Source organism: Carettochelys insculpta, chromosome 2 (assembly GCF_033958435.1).
Source record: "Carettochelys insculpta isolate YL-2023 chromosome 2, ASM3395843v1, whole genome shotgun sequence".
NCBI classification, from domain to species: domain Eukaryota; kingdom Metazoa; phylum Chordata; order Testudines; family Carettochelyidae; genus Carettochelys; species Carettochelys insculpta.
Window position 1 is genome coordinate 274,794,111 of NC_134138.1, and position 25,899 is coordinate 274,820,009.

The 25,899-nt window shown below is 50.9% G+C and overlaps 1 protein-coding gene across 5 annotated transcripts in view; it reads left to right on the plus strand.

Moving 5' to 3' along the window:
- The window catches only part of SCAP (SREBF chaperone), a 95,281-nt gene that overhangs the window by 43,071 nt on the left and 26,311 nt on the right, over positions 1–25,899 (plus strand). For all 5 annotated transcript variants that reach the window (XM_074985238.1, XM_074985241.1, XM_074985240.1 and 2 more), the window contains exons 3-8: positions 17,444–17,573; positions 18,508–18,665; positions 20,808–21,028; positions 21,980–22,085; positions 23,085–23,257; positions 23,785–23,911. In XM_074985238.1, coding sequence (XP_074841339.1) covers positions 17,444–17,573; positions 18,508–18,665; positions 20,808–21,028; positions 21,980–22,085; positions 23,085–23,257; positions 23,785–23,911 — 915 coding nt within the window. The remainder of the gene's footprint in view (positions 1–17,443; positions 17,574–18,507; positions 18,666–20,807; positions 21,029–21,979; positions 22,086–23,084; positions 23,258–23,784; positions 23,912–25,899) is intronic.

Consider the following 25,899-nt stretch of genomic DNA (forward strand, 5'->3'; position numbering starts at 1 on the left):
AAGTTGGTCCAGTAAAAAAAAGCTATTGCTACAATGTCTTATCCTGGGACTGACGAGTACAACACTGATGCCTGTTGGAGGGCTTATCCTGCAGAGGCTTCTATAAGCAACAGTCTGTGGTGCCCTAAAATACAGGGTCTGAATGGCAGAGGGAATTTGTCACTAAACACAAGACCACCAGCTCTCCCACTGGCTGGGCAGTTTGGGGAAGCCGAGAGCTGGTCTACACTGGACCTTAAAGTTGATCCTAGATTCCAGGTAAGGCAATTGCGTAGCTGGAATCGACTTATCTATGATCAACTTATCTGGCTATCCCAGGGGTTAGCAACCTAAATGCAAAGAAAAGCCATTTCTTTGAATGTGGTTAAAAAAACTCAATTCAAGAGCTTAAAGCATGTGAATACGAGACAGTCCTCAATAAATAACATCAAACCATACTTTTTGTACCCCGTTTTAAGAACAGTGTACACACAATGGTTTGTACAGTAACGTGATCTGTGCTTACTGCAGGACAGTCACAAACATTTTACATATTCTATTTCATCCCACTTCACATGTGTGTGTTAGACCTGTCATTTAAATCAGCGTCTGTTCCAGATGACTGGAGGATAGCTAATGTGATGCCAATCTTTAAAAAGGGCTCCAGAAGTGATCCTGGCAACTACAGGCCAGTCAGTCTGACTTCAGTACTGGGCAAACTGGTTGAAACTCTAGTAAAGAACAGAATTGTCAGGCACATTGGTTAACATAATTTGTTGGGGAAGAGTCAGCACGGCTTTTGTAAAGGGAAGTTGTGCCTCACCAATCTATTAGAATTTTTTGAAAGTGTCAACAAGCATGTGGACGGGGGAATCCTGTGGATGTAGTGTACCTAGATTTTCAGAAAGCCTCTGACGGTCCCTCACCAAAGCTGCTTAAGCAAAGTTAGCTGTTATGGGATAAGAGGGAAGGTTCTCTCTTGGGTTGGTAACTGGTTAAAAGATCAGAAACACGGGTAGGAATAAATGGTCAGCTTACAGACTGGAAAGAGGTAAATAGTGGTGACCCTCGGGGTCTGTGCTCGGACCAGTCCTATTGAACATATTTATAAATGATCTGGAAAAAGGCATAAACAGCGAGGTGGCAAAATTTGCAGATGACATAACACTACTCCAAATAGTTAAGTCCCAAGCAGACTGAAGAGTTACAAAAGGATCTTAATAAAGTGGGTGATTGAGCAACAAAATGGCAGATGAAATTCAGTGTTGATAAATGCAAAGTAATGCACATTGGAAAATATTATCCCAACTATACATACAAAATGATGGGGTCTGGCCTAGCTGTTGCCACTCAAGAAAGAGATCTTGGAGTCATTGCGGATAGTTCTCTGAAGACATCCATTCAGTGTGCAGCGGCAGTCAAAAAAGCTAACAAAATCTTAGGAATCATTAAGAAAGGAATAGATAAGACAGAAAATATCATATTACCTTTATATAAATCCATGGTTTGTCCACATCTGGAATACTGTGTACAGATGATGTCACCCCTTCTCAAGAAAAATATATTGGAATTGGAAAAGGTTCAGAAAAGGACAACAAAAATGATTAGGAGTCTGGAACACCTGCCATATGAGGAGAGATTAATAAGACCTGGACTTTTTAGCTTGGGAAGAGAGGTGATTGGAGGGGATATGATACAGGTATATAAAATCATGACTGGTATGGAGAAAATAAAGGATTGTTGTTTACTCCTTCTTGCAAGAAAGAACTAGGGGATCACCAAATGAAATTAATAGGCAGCAAGTTTAAAACAAACAGGAAATAGTTTTTCACACAACGCACAGTTCACTTGTGGAACTCCTTGCCGGAGAAGGTTGTGAAGGCCAAGAATATAGTAGAGTTGAAAAGAGAACTAGGTAAATTCATGGGGGATAGGTCCATCAATGGCTATTAGTCAGGATGGGCATGGATGGTGTCCCTAGCCTCTGTTTGCAAGGGGCTGAAAATGGGCAACAGGGAATTGATCACTTGATGGTTACATGTCGTGTTCCTTCCCTCTGGGGCACCTGGCATTGGCCACTGTCGGAAGAAGGGATACTGGGCTTGAGGGACCTATGGTCTGGCTGTTCTTATGTTCTTGTGCTGCCATCTTCCTGACTTTCATTCCTGAACCTACCTTAATGATGCCAGTTTTACTTCATGTTTAATTTTTCTTTCTTAAAATGTGTGTTGCCTTAATAGCAGGAATGCCACAAGCTTCCTTTTCAAAATCAAGGCTTTATTAATAACACGATCAAAAGATGGATACAGTATCATATCCCACAATCCACTGCACATATTAAAGGGAGGGAGTCATCCAACGCTTTGAGATCATTGTTTGCTTTTTAGCTATGAGTTGTTAGACATTCACAGTTTATTAAAAATAATCAGGAGGTTTTCTTTTTGCTTTTTTTAACTCTGCAGTTTTATTGTCGGGAGCCACAAAGAAATCCTTAAAGAGCAGCATGTGGCTCCGGAGCCACAGGTTGCAGACCCCTGAGCTATCCTCGCTGAGGGAGGTTGACAGGAGAAACTTTCCTGTCAATCTCCCTTACTCCTCGTGAGAATGAAGAGTATGGGGGTTGACTGTCGACCCCTGATTGTTTGTTTGATTTCACACATCGCCACGAGGTGTGCAAAATCAAACCCCAGAAGATCAACTGTGACCAGGTTGATCTCCCGGTAAGTGTAAATATGCCCTAAGAGAGGTCAAAATATGATTGTTTTTCATAGAACTCTGCTGTGTTCTCTCTGCTACCTTGAGGTACGCTAGCTGCCCTGTTAAGTCCTCTTCTCCAAGGTCTGAAGCATGAGAAGGGGTTAATGGTAATTGCCTGACATGATAAGCAGAATTACAGTAGGGTGCCTCTCTCCTTCCTGGTGCACGTTAAGGTTCATGCTGCTGTGTATGAATGTTAGTACTCTTTGCAGTGCTTGGTGTTATGACCACAGATTCTCCTAGCATCACTCGGTCATAGATCATTACTAGCCTATTTTACAGAAGAGAAACACTGAGGCACAGAGGCCGGACCTGGATGTGGCCCATTGAGTTCCTGTTGCAGCTGGGAATAGACCACAGGAGTCCTTGGCTTACATTTTTTTGTTCTCAGTACTGTTTTGTCTCTTTCCCCCGGTTGGCTCTCAGACTCAGTGACAAAGGGCATAGGTGACATGGAACTGCAGGTGAAGGTATTGCTGTGCCTTATGTTCCAGGAAAGGCTTGAGAAGGGTAACTACCCAAGAGGGCCATCTGCTCTGTTATGGTTATGTCGCTAGAGAAGAAATGGTGTCATCACAAGCTAATTAATCCTGGCTCAGGGTCTTCAGTTTTACTGAAAAAATCCAGCTGTGTGTGTTTGGTGGGTGGATTTGGATGTTGTGGGGATGACTGAAGTGTCCTCATTTAATCGGGGTGATCTTTTATCTTTAGGTCACTTTGCCGCACTGTTTGTTTTTCCTTAGCAGTTGGGCAGATGGTCTCATAAAGATCCAGCAGTGCCTCTAGGTTCCACCGAACATGCAGGCTCACATTTTTAGGGTGCAGGGCCCTGATGGATTTAGGGTGTAGGGCTCAAATGGATTTAGGCTCCTAGTGCCTAGTGATGAGAATGCAAGTTAGGAGCCTAAATACCTTTGGGGCCTTGTTTTCTGGGGATTGCCTCTGTTTTAACTTACTCAGAATGTCCTGTTAGGGTGCATGGTCACATACCTGGTAAAGCAATACTTTTATGTGCCGGAGCAGTGTTCCTGTGTGAACACGCTCTGGGTTGTGCAGACATGGACATCGAACTTCCTTGGGAACTTCTCTTGAGTCAGAGCAGCCAATCTACATTTGCTGTATCACATTTTGTCCTCTTTGCCCATGTATTTGGAGGGCACTGCTGTCTAAGAGATTAGATCGCTACAAGAAGGAGAGAGCCTGCCCTGTACTGTTGGGGCCTATGATGAACCAGTACCACAATTCTACTGCAAGCAGGACTGGTCTCTTATCTGAAGATTTCTGTAGCTGGAGATGGATACTACTACATGATGACTTGTTTGGGTTATTTGGAGTCCCACGTTTAACCTTGTACTGCCTGTAGGTGGGTACCTTCCAGCAGTGAGGAATTTATGGAATTTATTGGTGAGAGAAGTGGAGAAACCTGCTGAACTAAATCAACCAAGAAGTCACCGCTTGTGAAACAAACTGCTCAGTTAGGTGGAGGCCGTCAGCTGAAATTGTAGGCCTGTCTCAGGAGAACTGTAGCCTGCACTCTGGAGGTTCAGGGGTTGCTAACATTGGTTAGTCGTGAGGCCGGTTGCATTTCACGCTGCTTTCTGGAGAAGAATTCCCTGTGCCGTGATCTGGAGAAGGGAGTAAACAGGGACGTGGCAAAACTTGCATATGGTTCAACACTGCTCAGGATGGTTAAGTCTGCAGGCAGTGAAGAGCTTCAAAAGGGTTTCACAAAACTGAGCGCCTGGGGAACAACATGGCACATGAAATTCAGCGGTGGTAAATGGAAAGTACAGTACTGCATAGTAGAAAACCTCTCCATGGTACATTTAAAATGGTGGGGATTAAATTAACTGTTACCACTTGAGAGGGGTCTTGTAGTCATCATGGATAGTTCTCTGAATAGATCTAAGTGTGTAAGGGAAGTTTAAAAAAAAAAACTCTAAAAACAAAAAAACCAAGCCGTGTTGTGAATCATTAAGAAAGGGATAGAGAATAAGACAGACTCTTATTGCTTCTGTATAAATCCAGGGTATGCTCACATCTTGAAAACTGCTTGCAGAGCTGCGTGCCTCATCTCAAAAAGGATATATCGATATTAGGAAAAAGTTGAGTGAAAAGACAATAAAAATGATTAAGGTGTTAGAACAGTTGCCATATGAGGAGAGACTGATAAGACTGGGCCTTCTCAGCTTGGAAAAGAGACAGCTAGGGTTATAGAGGTCTGTAAAATCATGACTGGTATGGAAAAAGTGAATAAAGAAGATTGTCACTCCTTCCTGTAGCACAAGAGCTAAGGGTCACCAAATGAAACTAATTGGTAGCAGGTTTAAAACAAATAAAAGGATGTACTTCACACAACACACAGTCTACCTGCAGAACCCCTTGCCACAAGATGTTGTGAAAGGCAAGATCACTACAGGGTTCAAAAAAGAACTAGGTAAATTCAGGGGGGAGAGGTCCACTGCTGACTGTTAGAGGCTGCATCTCTGCACATCCTGGATATCAGAAGCTGGGAATGGATGATGGGATGGATCACTTAATGAGCCTGTTCTGGGCCACCTGGTGTTGGCTGCTGTCAGAAGACACATCTAGCCCAGTATTTTACCTTTGGTCACACTCAAATTGGTGGTTCTTGTGCGTGGTTACATCTCGTATGTTGTATCTGTGCACCATTGCTTTCCTGTCATATCTATTTTGTGGGTAAGTTCTCCGAGATGGGTACTGCCTTTGAGGGTATATCTATGCTTACTAGAAGATCTGTGCCTCCAGGGTTTGATTTAGCACATCTAGCGGTGGGCATGCTAAATCAAACCATCAGGTCTCTTAAGGCATAAGGAGGCTGATGGGAGAGTTTCTCCCAGTAACCTCCCTCTGTAGCTGTCCAGAAAATCTATCTAGGATGCATTGATTCCAGCTATACACTTGTCATAACTGGAATTGTGTATCTTAGATCGACTTTTCAGTCTAATATAAATCTGGCCTGACTGCAGTTGTACAGCACCTACAACAATAAACCCTGATCCTGAGCAGGCACATAACTGCTTCTCAACTGACCAGCTGTCAATTGATAAAATAGCCAGGACACCTAGTGTCAGTTGTATTGCACGTTATAATGTGATATTTGCCGTTCTGCTTCGTTCCTCTTGACTTCAGCATTTATCTTTCTCTCTCTTTTTAAAATAAAATCTGAAACAAACACGCTCAAAGATGCTTACAGAAAGCACCCCAAATCCCTGCTTAAGCATCTAACTGCAGGGTTTTAATTCTCATCACAAATATTGAGCCCATGACTTAAACTAAACTAATAAATTACTGGTACCAGAATGCATTTACTGAAGAGTTCTGCAGGAGCTGAGAGGAAATTACAGAACTACTAACTGGAGTATCTGATCTGTCTCAGAAGTCAGACTCAGTAGCTGGTGGCTGGAAGATCATATAATGACTAATACAGAGCCAATTTTTAAAGGGGCTGGAGAAGTTCCTGGCAATGGCAGACCAGTGTGCTGAACGTCAGTACCTGGCAGATTGCGCGAAACCGTAATAAAGAACTGAATCAATTATGGAGATACACATAATTTGGTAGGGGAGAGCCAATGTACCTTTTGAAAAGGGAAGTCTTTGCGGGAGTCGTCAAGCAGATGGATAAGGATGAGCCAGTTGACACTGTAGTAGGATTTTCAAAAAAAACTTTGACAAGGTTCCTTATCAAAGGCTCTTAAGCAAGTTTAGTGACTGGCTGAAAGATGAATATAAAGAATAGGAACAAATGTTCTTTTTTTTTCCCCCAAGCAGGAGAAGTGTACAACAGGGTCCTTAAGGGAATTTGTCCTGGAACCAATGTTCAAATATAGTAGCTAATGAGCTGGAAGAGAGAGAGTCAAGCTTGAGAAGTCAAAGACTGTTGATTATACAAAATAATTCAAGGCAGCGGAGCCTAAAGCTGAAGGGCAGGATGTGCAAAGAGATCTTACAAAACTGTGTGACTGGGCATCAAAATGTCAAACTTACAATAATGTATACTGGAGAGAAAAATCCTAAGTGTACATCTACAGCGATAGGAGCTAAATTAGCTGTTACCACCCAAGAAAGAGAACTTGGTTTCACAGCAGATAGTTCTCTCAAAATTTCTACCTACGGTGCAACGGGGGTCAGAAAGGCTAACAATATGTTAGGAGCTATTAGGAAAATAAAAGAGAAAACATCAGATTGCTATATAAATCCATGGTGCCCCTGCACCTTGAATGTTGTTTCCTGTTCTGGCTCTTCCCTTGTCAAAGTTTCAGAGAAGGATGACAAAGATGATCCATGCAGGAAGGAAGTCAGTTGCACATGCACAAAACAGGAAATGGCTGTCTAGTAATGACTACTGCAGTAAGGGATCTTGGGGTCATAGTACAAGCTAAATATGAGTCAACAGGGTAATACTGTTTTTTTAAAAAAGCACACATTTTGGGATGTATTAGCAGGACTGTTGTAAGCAAGCCACAAGATGATGATGCCTCAATTCAAGTATTGTGTCCAGTTCTGGGCACCACATTACGAGAGAGATGTGGCCAAATTGGACAGACCCCTGAAGAACAAGAAAAATGTGGAAAGATCTAGAAAACATGACCTATAGGGAAAATTTGGGCAAAGACTGTGGTCTGGAGAAGAAAAGACTGGCGGCATGTGGGGGCGGAGGGGAGGGAGATAAGAGTTTTCAACTAAATAAAGAGTTGTTACATAGAGGAGGGAGTTAAAACTGGCCTCTGATCTCTGAGGCTAGGACAAGAAGCAATAGGCTTAAATTGCAGGAAGGGGCTGGGTATTAGGAAAATCTTCCTGTCAGGGTAAGCAGTGGAATAAACTGCCTGGGGCGGGCGTGGGATCGCCGTTGTTAGAGATTGGAAGAGCATGCTGGACTAACACCTGGCAGGGATGGTCTAGAACAGCCGTGTCCAATATATGGGGTGCCCCTCTGGCCACTCCGCACATGTGCCTGACCATGTGGTGGGACAAGCGTGTGGCAGCAGTGGTGGAGGTGACTCCTCTGTCTCGGGCGGGCTCCAGCTGCTTTCCAGGCCGGCTTGCATGGTGGTGGCTGGAGCCATGTTCTTGGGTGGCTTCTGCGAGTAATGTGATAGGGTGGTGCTGTGGTGATCCCTTACATTGCTTCGGGATACCACTGCTCGCTTGTCAAGATGATATTTAGTCCTGGCGTGATTGCAGGAGACTGGACTGGGTGAGCTTGCAAGGTCCCTTCCAGTTCTGCGATTCTGTGGTCAGGGTGTCCTGCACCTTCTGAGACGGGAGAGACTAAAATAGTCACAACTGTTCACCCTAGAAAAGACACAGCCAAGAGGAGATGTGATAGAGGCCTGCCAAATCGTGAATGGGGTGGAAAACTGTAGCTGCTTGGATATGCCTGGGGTGGGGTGGGGGGGCATGCCTGTGTCATCAAACTGTCTCTTGGCCCACCACTGGATTATCCTCATGTGCTGGCCACAGGATACTGGCCAAGATGGTATGACCTGGTATGGCGGTTCCTATATTCTTATGAACTTGTTTCAGTTGGAGTGGTATGTGTGTTACCTGTGAAAATTGGGCATGTAGAGTCAAAGTAGGCATCTAGCAACGGAGGCACACAAGCAGTGGCTAATCTGAAGGGAGTTGGCTTTAATTTCCTGGTATCTCTGTTTTACGCATGCCTTACACGTTCTGGTAAGACTAGCCTGAAGCTTCATTAATTACCATGTAAAGGGTGTTGAGATCAGCCACTATATGCTGTGACAGGGCAAAGGGTTATAGGAGAGCAAAGATAATAGAGTCTGTGCTTATTGATGATCTAGAATTGTTCCATGTCTTACCACCCAACCCACGCACTCCTCCCCAGTTTCTCAAAGCTGTTTAAAAAACTTCCTTCATGCTGAAATTTTCCATGCTCAGGCTATGTCAAGGTGACTGCATGTGTAGGCTTGCATAGAACCAGTTTAACCATGGACTGAGAAGACTGAAGAATAAAATATCCCACATACCCAAAAGGAATTCTTGTTTTTCAACTGCTCCAGCAAGATACCTACTCTTACAATTTCATACTCTGTAGAGACCTTTACAGTTGCCAGCTGAGGGGTGGGTCATAGACCCCAAAGTGGTGTTTAACTTAATTCAGTCTCTCACAACCTTTACAGGTTATTGCTTCCATTTCAGGGGAGAATCTGGTTTTTTTTTTTTTTTTTTTTTTTTTTAAATCTATTTCCCACAGATCCCTAAGTGGCCCCCTTGAGGGCTGAACTCTCAACCCTGGGTTTCGCAGGCCGGTGCTCAAACTAGTGAGCGATCCGTCCCAGCCCCAAAATATGCAGCTACACATTTCCTAGAACTGGAAGGGACCCCCCGGGGAGGGGGAGGGGCAGCACGGGTGTCATCAAGTCCAGTCCCCTGCTCTCTTGACAGGACCAGACACCATCCTGATTCGTCTTCCATATCTCCTGCTTCATCTCGCTTAAAAATGACTTGCTTGCAAAACCAGACATAAAAATAGAAAAGCGTCACAGCACATCACTATTGAAAAATTCTTTCCTTTCTCAGTTCTAGTTTATAGAGCAGTATAAACACATTATTGTGTGAAAGTTTAGTTTGCACTGGCTCTGCTAGCCTGTTGTAAAACCAGGTGAATAACAAGCTAGAGGACCACTGCATACTCCCAGGGGTCTGTGTGCTGCAGGCTGAAGTTGGGGAGGGAGAGCTTAGTGGATGGAGCATTAGCCTGCTAAGCCTGCAGTTGTGAGTTCAGTTCTTGCAGAGCCTGTTTAGGGATTGGGGCAAATAGATGCCAGGGATGGTGGCTGGTCCTGCTGAGAAGGCAGGGGACTGGATCAGATAACCTCCAGAGGTCCCTTCCACTTCTAGGCAATGTGTATCTCCAATTTAAAAAAGAAACCACCTGTTTTCTCTTCAGACAGCGTTAGGAATAAATCAATGGGAACACAATGCTGTTGTCTGATTAATAATTGAGACAAACCAAAGTGCTTTTACCTAAAGCTACTTTTTAATTAGATTTTTGGCACTGGCAAGCGCACGCACACGCACACACGAGTTGCAGTAGGGTCAGAGCATTTTAACACCTTTCCCTGCAGTCAGAAATGATTTTTAGGACTCAGTGGCCAGGTTTTGAGGAGCAGGGGTAGGGAGGCAGCATCCCTTCTGTCTGATTGCCAGAAGGATTAGATACTACATCCTTGCCCCACTGACCAGTCCAAGGCATATGCTTTTGCCTCATTTGTTTATAGGTATCTTTAAACAAAACATATCACCTGTGGTGACTTCTAGTAGGTCACTGGTTTTGTTGAGTTTAGCAAAACCACTTACTCCTTTTTATGAAAACCTTTCTAGCTGTACCAGTAATGTACTGGGGCACTTAAACCTGAGGTCACTGTTGACTCACTTGGTTCCATACTGGTTAGCTTTCAGTCCCATCCTCCCATTCTGAGTAACAGACTGCGAGCAAGCAGTTGGCTACAGATTTCCCTAGCTATATTATATTTGGTTTTCAGCCGGTAGTGGCTGAACGTACAATATTGTTGGCTGCACTGTTACCCAATGCTGGGGTGTGTACAGGAAGGTCAGACTGTGGGTGAAGGCAGTTTAAACACCATTTATCTGATTTGTAGCCTGATGTGTGATTTACCTGCTGCTCAGTTGCGCTGGTGATTTGACACTAGTACCTGCTTTTCCTTAACACCTAAAAGCACATCTGAAATGGCCGCAGCCTTGTTAAGTGTGTGGGCGTAGGAAGTCCCTCTTCCTACATATGATCAAACCGCAGCACTGTAAAACAAACAAGAGCTGGCGTTGGCATGGGAGCCTCCCTCCTGCATTGGGAGGGTGGGGCAGCCCTGGGATACCTAGCCCTTAGCAACACTTCCTGGGCGTTGAGAATCATGCCAGAGGGCAGTATGATGTGGCAATCCACAGGCATGCTTGCCTGCCTCGCTGCCCTTCTCTAGTGTCATGCTGCAGCTGAGTCGTGAGGCTTCGGAGGTGCGTTGAAATCCTATCACAAGCTCCAGCATCGCTGCCATAAATACCCTCACGCTCCCTTGCTGACCACGTAATTTTTAAGTGAAACTAAATTCAGGTGTCCTGTCCTGGGTATCTTCTGTGCATGGTATGCAGCATCTTACCTGCCTAGAGAATGCTGAGCCTGTTTCTTTGGTAGGACTTGTGATGTTGGTCCTCAGCCAGTCCTCTTCAAAGCTCTCTTCAGCTCTCCCACCTCCCAGCACCCTTTGTGGTAATGCAGTGGCGCTCAGGCAGTGGTACATGCACCCCTCAGGGTATGCTGAGGTTTTTCCATGGAGTACACTCATCCCTCGCTATACGAGCACAATTGGTTCCCAACTTTCCAACTTCTCCTAGGTAGAAACTTGTAAGAGGGACACTAAATTCCTATTAAATTACATGTAAAAGTCTCTGATAGGTTCCTAGTGCTCCGAACTCAGGGAAGGAGTGGCAGCAGGTGGCGCTGCTTGTGAAAGGTGAGTGAAGCTTGGGTTGGGTAGGGTTAAAGGCTGGGGGTAGTTTGGGGCGGTGAGCGAGAGGGAGAGTTAAAATCTGGTGGCGGGTTGGGTGGGGGATTTGAGGCTGCCGTAGTTTGGGGCTGGCAGGCGGTCTGGCCGTGGGGGGCAGGCGGCAGGGAGGGTCTAGCTGTGGGCCAGTACGAGGATTTGGCTGCTGCAGTTTGGGGCCGGGGGGATGGCAGGCAGGGGGGTCAGGCTGGGGGACCACGGGGAGTCAGGCTGTGGGGGGTACAGGCACCAGGGGGGTGGGTTGGGTGGGGGGGGTACAGATGCCGGGGGGCCCACAGGGGTGTCGGGCTGCAGGGCCATGAGGGTACAGGCAGCTGCAGGGTCAGGCTGCGGGGGGTGGGGTGTTAAGCAGTGGGGGGTTCCTGGCCACAGGGGGTACAGGTGGCAGGGGGGAGTATGGCCACGGGGGGTATGGTGGCGGGGGGGGTGGGTCCGCAGGGTCAGGCTGCGAGGGGGTGTGTCAAGCGGTGGGGTGGTCTGGCTGCAGGGCAGATGGGGGCGTCAGGCTGCTGCAGTTTGGGGCCGTAGGGCCAGCGGGGGTATCGGGCTGCGGGGCCGAGGGGAGTACAGGTGGCTGTGGGGTGTTAGGCTGCGGGGCCAGCAGGGGGTCAGGCTGCAGCGAGTTGGAGCTGTGGGGCTGGTGGGGGGAGGGGTCAGACTGGGGGGGGTTGGAGCTGTGGGGAGGGGGGTAAGGCTCATATTAGCGGGGGGAGGAATTCACTTGTAGAGTGAACTAAGGTAGGTAAATGTGTCCCTCGTTTAAGCGAGTACTTGTAAATGGCATACTGGTTTAACGAGGGATGAGCGTACATCGACTCAGCTGGATGTTTGCCGTGGTTTCCAAAAGGCTACTTTGAAAAGCTCTGTGGGAGTCAGTACAAACCAATGTTTCAGACAATGACTTCTTTGTACAGCTGTAAACACCGTGCACTGAAACGGAAGGGGAATGTGTCTATGCCAGTTGCTTTCTTATTTTATCATCATTCTAACATCACTCGTCCAGTAGGGTGGTGCTGTGACATATTTGTATCTTTTACATCTGATGTTGCAAGTAAGTAGTTTTTAAGTGAGGTGAAACTTGGAGGCCAACAAGCGAAAGGGATATCCTACGTGGGACAGACTGGAGATCGTTGTGCTAATGCTCCTGGAGACGACGGTGGATGCTCCTTGTGTTTTTACTGCTCAGGATCTCTTTCTTACGGCTGGGAAAAATGAGGCAGAGAGAAATTAAGTGACATGACCTGAGCATGTCAGTATGTGTCTTACCACGTTGAAGAGGGTGGCTCTTTAAGAGGGTAACAACCCAGGTCTGCTGCCAGTTACTTTGTTAGTTCCAGTGATAAGGGCTGTTGCTGTGTGCTGAATAAAGATGGGGTGACACATGGAGTGAGAAGGATAACAAGGCATTGAATGTGGCGGGGAGCCTGTGGAGAGAAATAGGTTGTGGTCATATAACTAGAGGGTCACATAGATTGTAATTGGGGTAGCCTAGGTCCCTGCACACACCAGAGTTCCTTGTATCCCTCCCCCCATGTGTCACCTTCCCACCCCCTTTAGGGCTATCATCCCCCTCTTGGAATTACAGCCTGATCCCATGCAGTTTTCCGAAGTTATCCCCTTCTGTACGAAGGAGCAGAGAAATGCCATCAGGTAGAGGGGGACTGGCACTCAAGTCTAGTGAGCATGCGGCCCTCCTTTGTCTCAGTGAGCCACATGTCCAGTGGGGGGCAATCTGCAGCCCGTGCCCCACTGCGGTTCTACCTGCAGCCCACGCACCCCCTCCCGTGCCCTTCATTGGTCATGTAGCTTTTTCCCATCCCCTGTCTGGGGCTGGGAAGAAGTTACGTGTGGGGGGGTCACAATCTTTCCCCATTACGTCTCTCCCCACTGGTCACTCAGGCCTCACAGAACTGACCTCACCTGCAACAAGTCACTTCCGAACTGCGGCGTGCTCACTTGGCAGCCAGACCCTGGCTTTAACGTTGGTGTCTTGGCTGCCATGTGGATTATCGTGCAGAATTTCATTCTGTGCCTCAGGCAGTAGCTCAGCGGCTGGGGCGTGGCCCTTCTTCAGCCGTGGGACTCTGCAGGGCAGGTCATGAACTGGTCCCCAGTTGCAGCCGTGCCACTGCCTGGTGCTTCTGCTCAGCACGGTCCAGGCTCTTCTTACTGTACGGGAAGTGCCTGGAATGCCTGTCACACCAATGATCTCCCGAAACACAAGGAAACAACACCCAGCGCTGGGGAGGACGTGTACGCCTCAGGGGCAGAGGGAGCAGAGCAGAAAGCTCTCCTTTGCCTGGGGAGCACGGAGCCCGCCCTTCCCCAGCACTGAGGGAAGGAGAACAGGCCCAAAAGGGGCCAGGAGTGGGGCGCACCCCCTCCACATATGCCAGGATCAGGAGCTCTACTAGGAGTCCCTTGAAGGAGTTCGAACGATGGCTCAAAGGATTCTGGGAGATCTGGTCACATGCCGGGGCTCAGGAGCAGCTGCGTCTTGCGGTACTGCAGGGGAGGGGATGAGACCAGCTAGCCTGTGTGCAGTGGACGTGCCCTTATCGTACCCTTACGGTGATAGCACTGCACATAGCCTCCAGCTCCACGCTGTGTCAGAGTTGCACTGTGTAGGACCTGGAGTGCAGCAACATGGCTGGCTGCCCAGGGGACTCCCCACGGCGGCCTAGGACTGCGAATGAGGACGAAGTCTTTGTCCAGCGGAAGCAGCAGCGGGGTGGGATTTCTCTGCAGAACGGAATGCCCCGAACGTGTTCTCTGGAGACAGCGGTGGGGTGAACACGCTGAGCCTGGGGCACGGGGCGAGGCAGCGCTCCTGCGCATCGTTTCCATCCGTGTGAAGAATAAATTTTTATGCGCACCGAGGCCTGTGTCGATGTGCACCACACAATCAAACAGAATCTAGCTGTGGGCACTCTGCTGATCAGCGGGGCAGCCGCACGAGCACTCAGCTTACAAGGAACCCTGGTGCTAGGGAATCTTTAAGGAGGTCGCCTTGTGAATCACCAGCGTCGTTTCCTGCAGCAGCTGTGTTTTCGGTACAGGTTCTAAGCACCCGCCAGCCTTGCTTGGCTTAGTTGTAACTGTTAAGATCACAGCCCTGGGCAGTAGTTTTACCCGGGGAATGGTTGAAATGGGCTTCGAAGTGTGCCCTGCTGAACAGCCGGTCATAAGTCACGTCCTCCACATGAACGCAGGTGCTGAATTCAGTGTGCCGAATTTTAAATGAGCTAAGGTACACGAGCGAACGTGTCCGCTGGCTTTTAAACCTCCTGGCTGGCTACGTGGGCAGGAGCTCCTGTCGCTGGGCTACGGGTGTGAATCAGAAGAGCTGGTGACTATGCTGGGTCGTCGTCAGACATTGGGTCTCCTGTATGCTTTTCAGGTCTCAGGAATCTCTTCTTAATGTAGCAGTCCTCCCCTTGGCCCACGCTGCTTGGTCAGGTGCCCCCATGCCTCTCTTTTGGGTAAAGGCCAGCACAGCGCCTAGCAATTTCCTCTGTGAAGTGAAACCATATTCCTTGGGCCGTGCTCTCCCCAAGCCTCGTGTGGAGTGCAAGTTATTAGATGTTGTGTCAGAGATCCTCAAAGTATGGGGTGTCCCTCCCCAGGGGTGGGGAGGAACATTGAGGGGGTGCATGGCTGGGGCCTGGGCCAACCCCCACAGGGCATGGGAGGAAGCGCCCCCGGGTTCTGCTCCAGATGCCAACTCTTGGCTGCTGGCCCTGTGCCCAGGGTCCCAGCTATTGCCCCTGTGGTTCACTGCTCAGCCTGTCCCAGGGCTCCACTGTGGCCCCAGCCTTGGCCCTCTTACCACTTATCCATGTCTTCTCCATCCTGGACTTGCAGCCCTGCTCCCAGCCCCAGCTCTGGAGGTGGCGGGGGAGGCAACAGGAATAAGGGGATGGGGGAGCAAAGGAAAAAGTCGGGGGCCCACTGCATTATGTGGAAAATGGATAAAAACAGCTCATCACATCCCAGGGGAAAAAAGTCTCTGCAGCTGCATCTCCAAAGCTCTGGCCTGTGCTGGGGGTTCTCACCTCAACGCACTGGTGCGTGTTTCTACTTCTTCCTCACCTCATTGGTCCATTTATCGTAGTCCAGACCAGACCTTTCGTGGCCTGGCTGTTGCATTTTTTCAAGTTATTAAGAACAAATAAAGGATTGAAACAGAAAATCTGACCCGCTCTGAAGCTGGTCACATCACTCGCTATCCTCTTCCGATCTGCTATTTTTTCCAAATCTCATCTGTCTGTTGCTTTCCTTTGCCCTGCGCCCTGAAACGTCAAGCCTTAGAAGTCTCCTGTGTTGCCCGACTCTTAACAGCTCCATGGTTCCCTCACGTGCTAGTGCTTTGATCACTGTGTCACTGACTGTTACAAGGATTGACAGTGGCACTAGTCCAGGACCTTTCTAGTTAGCTTGGGATCACTGCCATAAAAAGCTTTGCTAGTTTGGAGGACCTGTGACAAATCCAAGGCCCGCTAACCAACCAGGCAGAATGCCACTGGGAAACCAGGAATCCTCTCTTAAGAGTGTCTGCTCGTCTCATAGAGCTGGAAGGGACTTTAAGAGGTCATTGAGTCCAGTCCCCTGCACTTACAGCAGAACCTACCACCATCCCTGACAAATTTAAAAAAAAAAAACTTTTTACGCCAGATCCCTCAATGGCCTCCTCAAGGCTAGAGCTCACAACCCTGGGTTTAGCACCCCAATGCTGAAACCACTGAGCTATTCCTCCTCTGTTTGAGGATCCTAGCTTGTTGACTGAATTGCTTCTCCCCAGTTGGAGTTCCAACATAACTTTAGTGACTTGCCTGAAGAACTTGCAGAGTTAAAAAGAAAACGCTCTCTACTGTCTGGAAGCTGAGCTTTTCCGCTGCCAAGTGGGGTAAAGCATCAATCTCTAGTGTGCATGTTTGATAGGTTACCAGTTGGTACAGTCCCACCAAAATTGCAGCCAGGAGGTAGTAAGAGTGACTTGACTATATGGTCTTTGTCTCAGAACGCAACGTTAATGGTGCCTTTGAGACTGGTGATGTTGATGGCAAGTGTCAGAAGTGGTTCAAGCCACGCTAAAGTCAGGCCTTTGAGTGACAGCCCTGGAAAATCACAGCGATGGTCCTGGGTGTCACATGGACTTTGGAAGTGGGATCTGAGACCTTTCAAATCCAACTTGGATCAGGAGTTACCAGAAGTAGTGTGGGTCATTCAGGAACGTGGCTCATACAGAGTGTGTATGGTGGGTCCTTACTGTGTGAGAGGGGTCAGCTTTCGCCCTTCACAGACTGTGGAGTAGCCCGTGAACTCCTTAATCTGTCTCTGACACAGCTGGTTTCAGGGCAGTTCATCTTTGTTGTGTCTTAGCTCTCCTGTGCCAAACTGCAAAACTCCAGCACACACACTGGGAACCCCCATCTGCAAGGAAAAACAGACCTGCTTCTACTAGCATCACAGCCTTGTTGGGTTCCAGCTGCCCCTCTCACCCGGGGGAGGTGGCCTGACAGGGGAGAAGGTGGCTGCCTGGCCCAAACCACCTTTGCGTTCTCCCCACAACTGCCAATGGAAGATCTGAATTTGCTGCATAAATCCATCTAACACAAACTGGTCTGAAGCTGCTAACTCGAGTGTATGTTGCCATGGAGATAAAAGCCCCACAGCATTGGTGGCCTGGACCCGCTGGTTCAAGCTCATGGAGCGGTTCAGGCTGGGATTGCAGCCCCAGCTTGTGAGACCTTGCCTAGTCTACACAGTAACGTAGCAGCCCTGGAGCCATCTGCACATGTGTTATCCCCAGGTAGGGACAGAGAGAGAAGTCAGCAGAGGGCATCCGCTTTTGGGTGTTACGGTACTGGAGCAGATTAAGAATATAAGAGCAGCCCCACTGGGTCAGACCAAAGGTCCATGTAGCCCAGTATCCTGTCTTCTGACAGTGGCCAAAGCCCGGGCTTCGGAGGGAATCAACAGAGCAGAGTCAGACTGGCAACCTGGAAAAAAGTTACCTGTCCAACTCCCCGTCCTCAGCAGGGTTGGCTGATGAGCCCAGCGCGTTTCAGTGTGTGGCATACCGTAAAATGTGGGCTTATTTAAATGTACAATGCTTCTTGCTTGTGTCTTAATCTTAGCTACCCACTGCTTAAGCTCCCCTTGCCTGGAACAGGCCCTGTGGAGTACAGCACCCCTGTGAAGGATTACTCGCCACCTCCTTCAGAGCCAGGCCACCAGCAAGGAGATCCTAATGAGAGACCTGACTGGGTAGGTCTTTTGTGCTTGTGCGTGTGTGTTGCTGCCCTTTGCGGACCAGTGTGTGTGTGTGTGTGTTTGCACCTGACAGGAATGGTGGGGAGGGGGTTCCCTCAGGTGTTGTTTATACTTTAATGTTGCGAATTGAAGAAGTGCCTTGTAATTGTGGCACCTCGCCTGCTTGCTAAATTCGGGACTAACGCGCTCCTGTCATCGGACTTGAATGCTGTTCACAGACCCAATTCTGGACCTTTAGCGAGGGTGGGTAGAAGCTTTCAAATGCGGCTCACCAGGCGCGTGCATTCCCAGGGCAGACCGAGAGCACTGTTCCGAGTCCAGGGTGGCATTTTGTTTGCTGTGGGTTTTTCAGTACTATTGAGTGCTTACACTCCCAGGCTTCCCTTCAGCGGAGGCTGCCAAGTGCCTCAGCCTTTTGGGTAGATTGAGGGCTCTTCCGGCTCTTCTGCCTGTGACTGAAGCCACCTGCCTTCCTTGTGCAGTCGCTGCAGGGCAGCCAGCCCCAGAAGCAGCTCGTGTGTGCAGGGCTGCAGACTTAGGCTGCAGCTGGCTGAGGAAAGCCTCTCTTCAGCCATGGCCATCAGGTCAGCTGCTAGAGCATGAAAGGCGTGGACGTCAAAGGTCACCGCCTTCCCATGGCAGCATACAGCCTGCAAAAAGGGATGGGGACAGCTCCCAGGCGAGCGGGGAATGTGAGGGCATCAAAACTATGAAGCTAGAAACAAACGAGAAAATGGGAGGAGCTATCCCTCAGCCAGCCTCGGGTGGCACCAAAGGGCATGTGGAGGGCAACCAGCCTTCACCGGAGTCGGTCCTGCAAGAAGGAAGGGTTAGGAGCTGATGCTCTGAGGGGGTTACATGAGCGATCCCCGTTCACTTCTCAGTCTCCAGACGGTCATCTTTCACTCTCCTCCTGCTTTCACCACAGTACCTGGGTGCTCCCGTGGCCTACATCCAGCAGATCTTGGTGAAAGCCACGGTCTCACCATGGCACAAGAACTTCCTTGCTGTGGATGTGTTCCGCTCGCCGCTCTCCCGCGTCTTCCAGCTCGTGGAGGAGATCAGGAACCATGCCCTGAGAGACAGGTAAATGCTCATTGATTAGCCTCCCTGGAGCATGGGGATGGGGAGTGGGGCCTGCCAGTGTCACACTGAGCCTCCCCCACTGCAGCTCCGGCCATCCGGACTGAACCCCTTCGATTCCCAAAAATAAGGAGAGCAAGAAACAGAGCGGACCTCTTGCCAAATGGTGTCACATCCTTTCCACCCCTTGTAGCAGACAAGCTCCTGTGGCAGAGAAGATACCTGTGTCGTGGTGAAAAGGAGCTGTCAGTGGCAGTCCAGTCAGTCTTGGGCCGATGTCCTTGCTGCACAGTGTTTGTCTTCAGATCAGCTGTCCTTTACTGCACACGTGTGGATCACTATCTAGTGATCCCGCATATTTGTTAGTGGCAAGCTATAAACTCTCTCCTCCTGTTGTGCACAGTGTGTCTGACCACTGTGACCATGTCCTTGATGGGCACCTGCGCCGCACGGAAATGAAGCACGGCTCTGTGTGCGCCAAACCCAGCTAGACCTCAACTTAGGGACAAGTGGCAAAGAAATAATTTCCAAGCCAGCTGGGCTTGAATTAAATCTGAAATGACTAATGCCTCAGCACTGTGTTCCTGCAGCTTGCTGCTTGTTTTGACATCCAATCCTGCTTATTTTTAGTTTGTTGCTAAGTTGTTAAAATGCTGCAAAAAACTGTCTACGAAAAAGCTTCGCTGCATGTTGAAGCTGTCATTGAGGGGCTGGGCAGCTGGGTAGGGCATAGCCAAGGCTTTTTCCATCCAGAAGATATAGGAGGCAGTTTGTATTTTTGCCCAAGGAGGTGGTTAGCGGTCTGGGCTGCTGTCTGCTGGGCCAGGGTGGGGATGACCTGGGGGATCATACACCTCATTCCAGACCCCAACATCCTTTAGGGCACCTAGCCACCCACTCTACCCATCTCCATCACTGTATCCGGCTCTGAGAGAGAAACATGTGAGCCATATGTACCTGCTACACTGATCAGGAATGGCGCAGTGAATATTGTCAAGAACTTTGCCATCATTAGGTTTCAGAGTCAATGCCTGACTCAGAGACAGAGCAGAGCCCTGGCATCTTCCAGAGCTGTCAGTGTCAGTCCCAAGGCTGAAGGTTGTCTTTGCCTCCAGGTGGACTAGAAATGTCATTATTTTTCTGAAGTGAAAACCTAGGTTTTTGTTGTGTAATTCTGGAGCTGGCTGTGGATTTTATGCTAGCTCTTGCCGGTTGCCTTGGCTGTGGCTACACCCAAGGAAGTACTGCTCTCTTTTGGAGCAGTGCTAGCCAGCCCTGCCCTGCCGAGTGCCACCGAAGGCCCAGGCTGAGTGAAGTCAAGTGTGCATCTGATTTGTTGGTGGGTATCAAAGGATTGCACTAGCATGTAAAGCAAGGCTTTGGCTTTCGTAAGGAGCACCACCTTAGACTTAAAGTCAGTGTAAGCCTGACATTAACACGAGTTCTTCACACACTGTAACCCACCGGGAGGGCAGCACTTCGCAGTGCTGTGACAGGAGCTCCGACGCTGGGGCCTGATTGTGCAGCCTGTACGCCTGTGAGCAGAGTCCTGTAACAAAGGCTTATGGCTTGTGCCTGCGGTTTGGAAGTGTCAAGGCATCCAAGCTGTGTATGACTTGCAGGGCTGTGCTGCAGCCCCATGGGTTCACAGGGCTGGGGGCACCCCCTTTGCTATGCAACACAGTGGGGTTGGGAAAAGATTTTGCTGAGTTGCTGGTGCAGGACACTTTTACTCCAGCAGAGCCTGTGTGACCCCTAACTAATCCAGGACAGAAATAGTGAGGGAGGTTTGTATGACCATCCCCCATAGCACAGGGGGAAGTGAGGAGGCAGAGAGGTTAAAGCCTAAGTTTTCAGAAGTCTCAACTACTTTGTAATGTCATCCCCCTTGTGTTTTAGAAGAGCTGAATGTTCGTGACTTCAGCTACAGGTCGTTACCTGCGGGTGCCCAGTGCTTCTGACAGGCCTTGTGTGTCTTAATTTGGGCACTGAGGGCTCCAGAATTAATGGAGGCTTCTGAAGCTGTGCGTTTCCCCAGCCAAGTATGAGAACTCAGGAGTGCTTGGGGGCATTTCCTTTGTGCAATGAGCTGCATGGGGATACAGTAACACGCACTGCAGCTTCTGGTCTCTCCCTGTCTTTCAGTTCTGGGATCAAAAGTCTGGAGGAAGTCTGCCTCCAGGTGACAGACCTCTTGCCCACCTTGAAGAAGCTGCGAGACCTGCTACCTGAGCACGGCTGCCTCCTGCTGTCCCCGGGGAACTTCTGGCAGAATGACCGAGAGCACTTTAACGCCGACCCAGATATCATCAGAACCATCCACCAGCACGAACCAAAGACTCTGCAGACGTCAGCTACCCTCAAAGGTAGGAGGCAGAGTGGTGCCAGTGGTAGGAGAAGTCCCAGGTCTCTCCTGAGCCTATTGCCAGCAATGTCAAATTGGGTAGTGGCTTTTAACTCACAGAGTCTAGGATGAGACACCAGATTCCACCCATCTGAGGTGAAAACCTCATCAGCCTGAGGATATGGAGAAGACATTTGTGTGTAGCCGGTGGGCCCTCAACCCCCTTTATCTGCATTACTCTAACAATGCTGCTTTCGCTCCCCCGTCTCCCATTGCTCTGAAAACAGCCCTGCCCGGGCTGTCCTTCATTGGTCACTGCTTGGAGTGACCCATGGGGCTCGTCCTCGGGTGGGCTTCTGGTGCCAGTGAAAATCTCTTGGAATCCGGCCATGTCTGAGCATCCCCAAGAGTTAGAGGATTGTTTACTCCTTTCTGTAGACGGAGTTCAGTTGGGCTCAGGAGCCCAGTAGTCCCTCCAGCCTAAAAAGGGACTTCTTAATGAGAAGGTTTCCCAGTCGAGTGCCCAAAATTGCTATCAGGACTAGAGCACCCCAAGGGGAGACACAACCTTTCCTCCTCCAGAAACAAGCAGCAAACACCCACCCAACCCAGGAGCCCTGGCGGGTGTACCGATGTAGCGTGTGGATGTGTAAGTGTTCCCAGCAATAGCCTGGGGTCAGCATTGATCTAAGCACCAACTTTGAAACACTGCGTCTTTTTTCAGCTGATGCTCCCTGCCAAGGCAGGTGGGAAAGTTCCCTTTACCTGTGTGAGGAGGCAGGGACGTGGGGTGGGAAGCTCCTGGAAGGCAAAAGCCCTCCTGCTCTGTGGGGACCTGGCCTCCCCTGTAATAAGGAGGGGGGGGCTGTGATTCTCCAGCATTCTTGCCCATCTGGTGGTGAACACTCCTGCATGGTCCCTCAGTGGCCTTTGTCTGGGCTCATGGGGGTTGGCTCCCACTGTATGTTTGCAGATCTCTTGTTCGGCGTCCCAGGGAAGTACAGCGGAGTGAATCTGTACAACAGGAAGCGGGTGGTGTCCTATGCTGTCACACTGGCCCTCCAGCAGTATGATTCCCGGTAAGACACTTTGGCTCTGCTGCTTCCAGGACAGATCACCTGCCTCTTGGGCTCCCTTCGTCATCTCCTGGGAAGCTGGTTGTTTCTCCGGCCCACTGGTTCTCTTTATTTCCCTTTCCACTGTTCTGGATGGAGCTTGCGCAGTGCATGCCGAAATCCTCCAGGAACGGTGCTGTAGAAGCTCTGAGTCTTACCATCAGCAGTGTAAAGCTGTCTGCCCGTGCTGGACTCTCACTCCTGTTGCTTCAGAAAGCCTGGCTCACCCAGGAGCCACCCCAGCCTTCCCCTGCTGCTGGCTGCCCCTGCCCACACCCACAGCCATCTTTTCGACACGTGCTGGTAGTAAATGGAACCGTTGCCCTCCGGGCAGCAGCTGGCTGGCCGAGGCGTTGGCTTCAGTCCTGTTCCTGGAGGGTGGGCTTTCACGTGCCGGTGAGCGTGCTCCCGGGTAGCTCTAACAGACCGCTGCTTGGCGGCCTTGGCAGACGGGGTGTGGACTGTCGGGGACTGGTGAGCGAGTGCTCCGCTCCCTCCTCCGGGTGGTCTGCAGATGCCCTGGCAGGCTGGCCGGTGGGTGTTTTCTTTTCTGCTGTGCTTTTGGGAGAGAAGCCTCCAGTCTCCAGGGCCGTCCGTTAGCATCATTCATCAGCACTACCTGCCTGACATCTGTAACAGTCACGAGTTCGAACCTGCAGCACACGCCATCCCCCAGGGCTGAGTCCCTGGTAACCTCCTTCTCTGAACTCCATCAGTGAGAGTTTGCAGGTCCCCGCTTTGACTCCTCTGCAGGAGCTCTGCAGGTCTCCTGGGAACGTGGTGACACGCCGGCCAGCAGTGAGGTGCAAACCCTAGGCAGGCAGATCTTGGTATTGGAGCTCGTGGTTGCTGAGTATTGCACAAATGCCCAGCTGGCTGCAGCCGTGGGCCGTCCTCCGAGAGGGGCATGAGGCGTCCAGCAAAGCAGCAGGGTCACGTCCTTCCGCCTTTCTCCTGCGCCAGGTTCCTCACCAGCCTCCGGTCCCGACTGAAGATGCTGCACCCCAGCCCCAACTGCACCCTGCGGGAGGAGCACGTCGTTCATGTCCACTTCAAGGAGGAGATCGGCATTGCTGAGCTCATCCCCCTCGTCACCACCTACATCATCCTCTTCGCGTACATCTACTTCTCCACACGTAGGTCTGGGGGGAGGCGGGAGGGTGAACACCCTGTCCCTGGGCTTCCCCACTGGCACCATGCTGCTCCCGGCTCCCACAGGGAGGGAGGGCAAAGGACATACTCGCCAGTGCTGCAGTCTCCTGTCTCTCCTGCAGTCAGGTGAAGCTGAACATGCACTAGGACCTACAGGGCAAGGGCCTGATTAGGTTTCAGCCGATCCAGTCCCTCTGCCCATTCAGTTTTGAATGTCACATCCCCCACTTCTCGTGGGGGGGGACCAGCCTATGTCCAGAAAGATCCCACATTCCTTTCCCGCCTGCCCCGGGCAGTATCGCAGCTGGAACTGGTCTCCTCTGCTGGGCCCTGGGGCTAGAGCTGCCAATCCAGTACTGTACTGCTGTGTCCGCACAGCTGGGAGCTAGGGCCTGGACCTGCTCCGACCATCCCTGCCTAGCGTGTTGCCTGTGGAAGGGGTGAGCGCGTGGATCTGGGGAGTTGGCAATGACCCCCCCCAGCGACGCCTGCCTCGGGTTCTCTCTTGCAGGGAAGATTGATATGGTGAAGTCGAAATGGGGCTTGGCCCTGGCTGCAGTCGTGACAGTGCTCAGCTCTCTGCTGATGTCGGTGGGCCTGTGCACGCTCTTTGGCCTGACGCCTACACTCAACGGAGGGTAGGTATCTAGAAATCAGAGTCTCCCGCTCAGAGAAGGGACGAAGGGCGGCTGAGTGCTCACCTGTCGCAGCCCCTCGCTTCCAGGCTCTAGGCTTTTCTCACCAGGCCTGCCTCATTTCATGGTCACATTCCGTGTTGCCTGGCCCTGCTTCCCCAGGACACAGATGGGCCGAATGGCTCCTGGCCTCTCAGGGGCGTTTTGTGCACGTCCGTCGCACGTTGCGGTTAGTGAAATACTGAGACAGTCTTTTCTCCCTCACCGTCAGCAGCTTGGCCCCTAGACTGCTCCTTCTTCCCCCAGTTCCCATGGCCAATGTGCCGGTCACTGAGACTGCCACGCAGGCCAGGGCGCAGCCTTGCGTGTCTTTGCCTTGTCTGGCTGAGGTTCGCTATGTCTCGCTCAGAGAGATTGGAGGAGACTGGTGCTCGGGGTAGGTGGGAACTACCAGGGAGGTCCTGGGACCATTACTGGTGGGGTTATTAACTCCTCCCTTGGGAGGGGGTGTCCATGTGGGTGGTGAGCCAGGGGACCTCCAGCTTGGCTCACTGCCCTTCTCTGTGCCGAGGTGGGAAGCTGCCTGCTCTGGAAAGGCTCCAGCAGAACCAAAGCTCAGCAGGCTTCCTGCTTAGCGGTGCAGGGCCTTGTGAGCTGGAGCAGCCCAGCCCCTCTTGATTCCTGCCTGCCCTCGCGTTCTGCCGGCTGATTTCATAGGCGGGTTTTCCACAGAGAGCCAAATGGGAGGGACGAAGGACGGGCCCTCCTGCGATGCTAGGTGTGGTGGCAGCCCGTGACATCACTCACCTGAATGGTTGTGCTGGCCTCTGGTGGGAATGGGCAGGCAGGCTCCTCCTGCAGGCTAATTCTTCCATGGACAGTTGCCAGGTGGAGGGTACAGGCATGTACTCTTCCCTCCGCACAGGCTTCCCGGGGGAGAGGGCCCGTGGGGTTCCAGCTTGTCTCCCAGGCGCACCGGGCCACAAAGGGAAAGAGTGAGGCACTTAGACGCTTTGGTCGCTGTCAGGCGGTAGGAGCGCTCTTCCTGCTGTCCGGCGCGCATGCTGTGGTCTCTCCGTGTGCATTAGAGGCGGGTGTGAGAGGTGCCCTCTGGCTTGGCCCGGAGGGAATGGAGCAATGGTGATACACATGGGGTCGGTGGGAGCCAGCTGCCAGAGAGCTCCCCTCTCTCCACGTGTCTCTGAGGGTAGCCCTGGTGGCGATGTGGCCGTGGTGGAACTTGTGCTGGTGGGCGGTGAGCCAGAGACTGTGTTTGGCCAGGTCCAGTCTGCCCCGTCCGCCTGGCTGTCACCTGACCCCTCCCTGCAGCAGGGATACTGGAGGGGCAAGTTTGAGCCTTGCAGATCTCGCGCGTGTTCATTTGGTACGGTGTGACCGTGCCGCGTGCTGGTTGGAGGGCGTGTGTAGACCCGAGGGTTTGAGATAGCAGCCTGGGTTCTCAGCCCCCTTTGGCCTGGGAGGGTAGCTTTCCTCTGCAGCTCTTGAGGCACGGCGCAGGTAGTAATGAACTAGAGTAATGGTAGGAGGAGTCATTGTCCCTGCTTTGCAGAGGAGAAAGCCAAGGCACGGGGCGTGGTGTGAGATGCAGCAGAGAAACTGGCAAAGCTGGGAGCCCCATGGATCTCAGCTGGGGGTGGCCACCCAGGTAGAAACGAAGAGCCAGAGTAGCTGTGGCTAGAGGTCCAAAGAGCCACGTGTTATATATTTATTGTTATGCAGATAGATAGAAATGTAGCTCAGTGCCCTTGCCCTCCCCCGGAGCCAGGCACCCCCAGCCCCTCGCTAACCCAGTCCCTCTCCCCTCTTCCAGAGCCAGGCACCCCCAGCCCCTTGCTAACCCAGTCCCTCTCCCCCGGAGCCAGGCACCCCCAGCCCCTCGCTAACCCAGTCCCTCTCCCCTCTTCCAGAGCCAGGCACCCCCAGCCCCTTGCTCTAATCCAGTCCTCCCCCCAGAGCCAGGCACCCCCAGA